This window comes from Equus quagga, chromosome 6, assembly GCF_021613505.1.
Source record: "Equus quagga isolate Etosha38 chromosome 6, UCLA_HA_Equagga_1.0, whole genome shotgun sequence".
Lineage (NCBI taxonomy): Eukaryota > Metazoa > Chordata > Mammalia > Perissodactyla > Equidae > Equus > Equus quagga.
This window is the reverse complement of record NC_060272.1, coordinates 60,089,785-60,097,792: the sequence shown is the minus strand read 5'-3', so window position 1 is coordinate 60,097,792 and position 8,008 is coordinate 60,089,785. Positions and strand designations below refer to the sequence as shown.

The following is an 8,008-nucleotide window of genomic DNA, read 5'->3' as shown; positions in this document are numbered from 1 at the left end:
ATGAAAGCGACAGTGAAAGTCACTTGAAACTCTCCAGGTTGGAATAGGTTAAAAGTGACCGTCTCAAAGGCTTCTAAGGAGGTAGCTCCCCGGGAATTCTCATATACTCTGCACAGGGCTGTGAATTGGTAAAACCAATTTGGAAGAGAGTTAGGTATTATCTAGAAATGTTGATCATGGACACGTTCCTAACTGTATAATCTGGAGAAGCTATTACACGCGTGCACTGAGAGACATGTGTGAGAACATTCATGGGAGCATTGTTCCTGACATCCAAAGGCTGACAATAACCGTCTCCATTAACAGAAGTATGGATGATTAAATTGTGCTGCACTCACACAAGCAGAAGTATCGTGCTTGAACCTCAAAAAGATAAAGCTGAGTGGGAAAAAAAATAGTTACTATATTATGCCGTTTATAGAAAGTGCAAAAACATCCACAACTAAATAATATTTTGCCTGGAGATACATTTATGTGGTAAAATCATAAATAAAAGCAGAAGAATCACTAACACAAAATTCGGAATAGTGGTTACCTCTAGGATCAAGGGCACATAAACGAGTGAGAAAGTACTGGTAAGATTCTATTTCTTTAGGCAAGGGAGTAAGAACAGAGGTAACAATTTTCTTCTTCTTTAATTTGCACATTTTGTTTGTATGAAAGATCTTGTGAATAAAGAAAGCATCGTGTTTAACTTTAGGAAAATTAGTTTATGCCAGACTTTAAGCACCCATCCCACAAGGCTAATGGAAAATTCAGTCTTAATCATTACAAGGGTTCTCTAATATGAGCAGTATGCAGTAGTTTTTTTTCCTCCAACTTGAGGGTTATGCAAAGGTCCTGAGCTCCTACATGAGCCAGCACATCAGAGAGGCCCCTCTAGTCATCAGCCACTGGTCCACACTGGTCCACAGACCCAGGCTGCAGGTTCCTTTTATGTCCACCAGGCCCTGCTATGTCCACTGAACACTTGGAAGGCAAGGATCTTTGGGGGCAGAGGAGCAGGGGAGGGGGTGGAGGTCCCTTGGCTTAGAATTCAGCCTCCTCAGCACGTCATACAGCTAACACTTCTGAGACCTTTCCAGTTCCCCATGTAAATTAGCCTTCATTTCCAGTCTGTGTTTCTTTGATCTCTTTGTGGATTCTTATGGGGCCATACTCTTTTTACTTATTAGAGCTTTGAAACACATATTAACTTTTTAACAAGTCCTCTCTCATTATATTTCTCCTTGTGGCTTTTATTAGACTCAAGTAGCTGCCTCCATCTACTTGGGGATGAAACGCCCTTAGAAGAAGGATCTCCCATCCCCACATCCCCTGGGTGACCCACTCCACCCCCATTCTCCCCTAACAGGGTCTCTATTCAAGCTCTTTTCCAAGAAGAAAAATGAATTCTCTATAGAAAGCCATCTCCCTTGCCGATCTCCCCTCCTAACCCATTTTTGGCCAGTTTGACATCATCTCTACTTCAGAATAAATTCCAAATCAACTTAATTAAATCTAAAATAGCAAATTGGTCATTTAAAATAGTTACAAAATATAATGGCATTTGCTTCTTAGTTCCTCACTGAAAAAGCACAGTTCCAGGATGCTACTGAAATTTACACAGCAAAATTCCTTTCTCCCAGTTGAATAATTTATGTACTTTCTTGAGGGGATACCTAATCTCTCAAACAAAAGAACTGTATCTAAAACTCCTGAATGCCCTGGGCTTTCACTTTGGCACAGAAAGAGTTCACGTCCTCTTCCTCAAGGACTCTTCGCCAAGTGAGATGCTTCGCCCTGCCTGGAAAAAGAAGTCTTGGAAAAAGGAAAAATAAGTCATTAAGGTCTTAGTCTCTCTGTCTCTCTCTTTCGTACACACACCCCTCACCCCATTGACTTAAAGACACTAGTAACTCACATCTCCCTATTACTGCTCATCTCAAGGACCTAGGTTGCTCTCAGTTATTCCCAGCTTTATCTTGGAAAGTTGTTGAGATTTCTATGACTTCACATTATAAACTTCTAATTTAGCTTTCATCCTTAGTCCTGGAGCCGATCTGTCCTTCCACCCTCCTCAGCTGCTGGGCCTGCTACTTAGGTCCTGACGATGCAGCGCAGGGATGCCTGGCTAGCAGACAGTTCTCTTCCCACCTCACTTGCAGTACAGAATATGTGGTCTCTGCAGGCCCCCTTTCACCTCTCTCCCCTGAGATTTCAGTGGGTTTAAGCCCAGCCAGGTGTAGACTCTGTTGACTCTCATTTGGTGGGAGCAATCCCTTTTTCCTTGGTTTAGTGTAGGAGCCGGTGTGTAATCTGAGTAGGTCCCATCAAAAGGAAGCCCATGACTTTTGTTAGATGACTTAGGCAGGAAATACCTTTTCTTCTCCTGGATACAAGCAGGGAAGCATGTCGCCTCAGGCTACTTGCAATCAGCCTGTTCCTACAATGAGATTCAGCTCTGGAACCAAGCCAGTAGCCGGAGAAGAAGGCTCATAGAGAAGCCCTGGTTGAATAGGACCTGAAGTCTGACCTCCGTTTGTATGTTTTAGTTACATGAGATGGTTATTGTGTAAGACAGTTGGAGCTGCATTTCCTGTTACTTGCAACTAAAAACATCCTGACATACCAAACCACCTCTGACGCCAGGAAGTGACTCCCCTCACCCCAAGAGAAGACTCCCCTCCCACGGCAGGTCTGGGTGGATGTCCCTCAGGGGCCCAAATCCAAGTCTAGTCCTTCCCTGCTTTCTTTCTCCTGTCAGGGTTCAATTTGCACCTCTGGTGGCCTTTCTTGTCATCATTTGTTTTTTTTTTTCCAAAGATTGGCACCTGAGCTAACAACCGTTGCCAATCTTTTCTTTTCTTTTTTCTGCTTTTTCTCTCCCCGAATTCCCCCAGTATATAGTTGTATATTTGTCGGTCCTTCTACCTGTGGCATGTGGGACGCCGCCCCAACGTGGCCTGATGAGCAGTGCCATGTCTGAGCCCAGGATCCGAACCAGTCAAACCCTGGGCCACCAAAGCAGAGTGTGTGAACTTAACCACTTGGCCATGGGGCCAGGCCCCTGTCATGTTTTTTTTTTTTTTTCAATTCAGAATTAATTTAAATTTTAAAATTCCATTTTAACTTAATTTTTATTTCAGCAAAACATAGTCACAAGACAGTTAAAGAGTTCTTCAAAGGAAAAGAGAAGTCCCCACCCTCTCCTCCCACCTCCAGCTTCTCTCCGGAGGCAATCTCTGTCAATTCTTTTCAGTTTCTTCTGGTCTTTAGCTCTTATTGCTAAATAACATTTTTTATACAGCTATTTATCATTCTCTAGCTTTAGTTATTGTGTGTTTTCTGTGAGGAAAGATAGGGACTTATGGTTCTTACACATCCCCCCACCACATACACATCCTCTCCCCTCATTTCTCAAAAAAAGTTATATTACAGTGTTTTGCTATTTACATTATTCTCTACATAAATATTATTCACAGTTGAGCCTTGTAGTGTACTATGGTTATATTTCCTCTCTTATACAACAGTTTCTTTTTACCTAGCATTTAAGAATTGCATTATCCATTTTTTTTTTTTTTGCTTATTTCTCTGTGTATTTATCACTAGCTCATCCCAAGCTCTCCAATGTGTGCAAATCAATTGGTTTCTTGCTTTTTTACAGCATACCAACACCCTGGGAATTCTCTTCATGTTTCTCCCATGTTGGATTCCTTGCTTCCTAAACGCCATGTTTTCCTTTATCTTGGCTTAATCTCTTCTTTTGGAGGAGAACATCCTCCAGGAACTTTCTGAGAAGAAGTGAAAGGGTGATAAAGATGTTGAGAACTTTCACACCGAAATGTTTCTATCTACCCTGTCATTTATTTGTTGGTGCTTTTCATGTTCGGGCCTTTCCCTCCAATGTGGAGTTGTCATCAGCTGTTGATAATTAAGAGAGGTTCTAGCAGGTGGATTAGCTGCCCTCTGTGAGTGGAAGGGGTTAGTTGCCTTGGAGGCTTCCCCGTCAGATAGGTGTTGGGCAGGCACCCAGCTTTTGTGCTGGGGAATCCCCAACGGCCTGTATCTGTGGGTCTTTTTTCTTGGGTTGGCAGATCCCCCAGAGGAAGGTCCTGCAGGCTCTGAGTCTGTCTGTCAGCTTTCTGGAGCCAAGTAAGGGAAGAGCACTGGAGTCTTTGTTTACTGGGAAGACTTTCACTTAGTCCCTCTCCAGGTTCAGAACACCACCTTCCTCCCACCCTCCACTGTGCCTGGGGTCAGCAACTCCACAGAGAAAACCTCAGTCTTCTAATGAGAGTGAGGAGGGGTGGGTTGCTGGCGGAGGAAAGGAGCTCTCACTCAGACTCTCAACCAATCTTCCTGGAAGTTTGCAGGGGGAGTGGTGGGAACAGCACCCAGTCAACGCTTCTGCACAGAGGTTTTAAAACTCTTACGAGATGTGTGAACTTGAACAAGTTTCTTAATTTCTCCAAACTTCAGTTTCTTCATCTGTAAAATGGAAACAGGGCTTTGGTGTGAGGGTGAAATGGGATTAATGAATGTAAAGTGCCTGGCCGAGTCTGCCCAGCATGCAGAGGCACTCAGTTGTTGCAGTACAGTGGTCAACGTGGTAGTAGTTGGTAGTGTCCTTAGTATCCTTAGCTTTGTTTCAGTGGACAGAAATGACCTCCCTCCCATTATCCAGTGCTATTCTCCACTCTCTCAAAAAAAGAAGGCAGCACTGCCCTACTCATGTTCCACCAAATTGTTAATAGAATTTCAGGGGTACAACAACCTTTGCAGCTTGCTCTCCACCGCACCCTCTCACTGAGTGCCCAACTAACTCTTAGAGCCACCTCCTTTATTCTAGCTGCCATCCCAATGGATTAATGGGCAGGAGTGAAAACTGCAGTGAAGTCAGTCCAAACCCAAATCTCAAGAGTAAAATTGGTCCTTCCTCTCCCCTGTTCCACACACAATCCCTCCATCCCCTAGAGCAATGCCCCAGATCCTCCTCCTACTCTTCCTCTCCTTCCTAAGCCCCAGGAAGAGAGAGGCAAAGGGAACATTCTTGCCTTCAATGTGCTAGAGCCCCTCTCCCAGCGTGAAATGAAATTCATTCTCCTCTCTACTTCTCACCAGCTCTCTCTTGCCCCAGTTCTTCTCTCCCTTTCTCTCTCACTGTTCTTGTTTGGGATCTTGACTCTGCTTTGTTAGAGGGTAGCCTTCTTCTTCACAGTCAAAATCTTTCCTCTGAATTCTTAGGATGCTTTTCTTATCTGCTCTGGGACCTCCCATAGCTTTGTTAATTGATTATATCTCCAGGGATTGAAGAGGGAAGAGGAACTTGAGCAACTGGGGAAGTTGGGGTTGTCTTAAAGTTAAGAATTTAGAATGCCTGGTGGACCAGAAATCTGGTACAGTATCTGATGAAAAGTAGCACCCACTGTGCCTGGCATTTTTTCCAAGTCTGACAGATTGCAAGAGTCTAGTAGGAATTTTTCCTTTTCATTCCTCATTTAGACTCAACCACTGAAAATACACCTAATGAAATTTTTGAAGTAGGTCTTATTAACAAAAATCATGGTCAAGTAAATGTTGAGAATTGACCTTTGTTAGGAATGGTTTAAATACAAGGTATTTGGAGACTATGTGTGAATGAAGGTGGACACAAGGATACGAGAATGGGCCTCACCTAGTAACCCCTTACACTCTTGTTTCCTTTTTCAACCATACACAGACAGGAAAGCTGCACTTTATCTTCTGCAGATGACCTTTTCTGACTGCAGACCTTAGTCTGTCCTTAAAATTTTCCCCAGCAAAGTAATAGAGCAAAGGGTTGAAGCAGCTGTTGGTTGCTGCTAAGGCCAGTGTGATGACCACAGCTTTATGTAGCCAGTCTATGCATGTACCCACCTCCCACATGACCAGGTGGAGGGTTCTCAGTACGTGATAGGGCAGGAAGCACAGGAGAAAGATGACTAAGGCAATGATGATGGTGGTTAGTGCCTTCCTGTGAGAAACCCGCAGCCCTGTTTCCGGGACTTTCACCATTAACAGGGCTCGAATGATCAGCAGGTAACAGATGCTGAGTGTGCAGAATGGCAGCAGGAAGCCCACCACCAAGGCGAGGTAGTTCATGGCCTGTAGTTTAATGACTTTATTCAGATTCAGCTCTAAGCATAATGTGACATTACCGTCTTGCTCAGAGCCATTCTTCAGAAGTACTGCTGACGAAGCCATAATAAAGATCCATATGATCCCACATAGAATCCAGGCACTTCTGATGCTGGTGACATGGAGGAGCCGGAAGGGGTGAACAGTTGCCAGGAAACGCACAACACTCAGCACAGTCAGGAAATAGATGCTGCTGTACATGTTGACATATAGGGAATAAGACATAATTCTGCAGGCCAGGTCCCCAAACATCCAATTGGAGCCTCTGAGGTAATAGTCAGCCCTGAAAGGCAGTGTGCTTGTGAACAAGAGATCTGAAATGGCCAGGTTTAGCATGAAAACATTCACAGATGTGCATTTCTTATAAGGCTGCAGGAAAACATATATGGAAAAGCCATTTCCCAAGGCTCCCCAGACAAATATTATCAGGTATATGATGGGGTAAAATTCTCTCTTGAAGTTTTCAATTGTGCAGTTCCTGTGGCTGTCATTACTGCTGAAGGTGCCATTGGGTTCTGTTTCTGATGAGGAGACAGATGGAACTGAGGACATAAGTTTTCTTTCCATACTAGATTAAAAAGAAACAGACACAAAAAGTTACTTCCTGCTTACCACTTATGTGTTTCCAGGTTTTAATGAAACAGAGAGAAATATTAGTTTTTCTTTGAAACTTGAGTCAAAAATATTGGCTAGGTCATTACTATATGCTCCATTACATTTCATGATAAATTTCTAAAATGCAGAATAAACATTAATTTATTTGGTGAAGCTAAAACCTCAAATTTAGGGAACTGTTAGCCTGGTGTCCATGTCGACATGAGTGCCCTGCGACAGTGCAGTCTAAATCTAGTGGACGGCAGATTTCTCATCAAAGTCTATGGAAGACAGAAGGAAGTGGCACAACATTTTTCAAATGCTGAAAGAAAAGACCTGCCAACCTAGAGTCCTATAGCTAGCAAAAATATCCTTCAGGTATGAAGGAGAAATCTAGGCAGTCTCAGATGATGGAAAACTAGGAGAATTTGTTGTCAGCAGACTGCCCTAAAAGAATGACTAAAAGAAGTTTTCTAAACAGAAAGGACTTAATAAAAGAAGGAACCTTGGAATATGAGAAAAAAAGAAAGAACATGAGGGGGCCGGCCTAGTGGCACAGCAGTTAAGTTTGCACGTTCCGCTTCTTGGTGGCCCAGGGTTTGCTGGTTAAGATCCCAGGTGTGGACATGGCACTGCTTGGCAAAAAGCCATGCTGTGGTAGGCGTCCCACGTATAAAGTAGAGGAAGATGGGCATGGATGTTAGCTCAGGGCCAGTCTTCCTCAGCAAAAAGGGGGGGATTGGCAGTAGTTAGCTCAGGGCTAATCTTCCTCAGGAAAAAAAAAAAAAAGAAGAAAGAACATGATAAGCAAAAAACATGGGTAAATATAACAGGCTTTCCTTCTATTTTTGAGTCTAAGTTATATTTGATGATTGAAATAAAAGCTATAACACCATCTGATGTGGTTCTAAATGGATGTAAAGGAATTTTTAAAGATAATTATATTATAAATAGGGGAGTGTAAAGGAATATAAAGGAGATAAGGTTTCCACACTTCACTTGAACTGGTAAAATGATGATGCCAATAGACTGTGACAAATCATGTTTATCTAATGTAATACCTGGAGCAGTTACTCAAAAGATATACACAAAGATACACTCAAAAATACTAGAGATAAATCAAGGTGGAATTTTTAAAAAGCATTCAGGGGCTGGCCCAGTGGTGTAGTGGTTAAGTTTATGAGCTCTGCTTTGGCTGCCCAGGCTTTGTGGGTTCAGATCCAGGGCAGGGACCTACATACTGCTCATCAAGCCATGTTGAGGTAGCGTCCCACAT

The 8,008-nt window shown here is 43.1% G+C and overlaps 1 protein-coding gene across 1 annotated transcript in view; it reads right to left on the bottom strand.

Moving 5' to 3' along the window:
• Positions 1-3,133: 3,133 nt before the first annotated feature.
• Positions 3,134-8,008, bottom strand: part of CYSLTR2 (cysteinyl leukotriene receptor 2) — a 43,194-nt gene continuing 38,319 nt past the window's right edge. Inside the window, exon 3 of the mRNA XM_046663733.1 lies at positions 3,134-6,706. Within this exon, the coding sequence (XP_046519689.1) occupies positions 5,668-6,706 (1,039 nt within the window). The 3' untranslated portion in view covers positions 3,134-5,667. The remainder of the gene's footprint in view (positions 6,707-8,008) is intronic.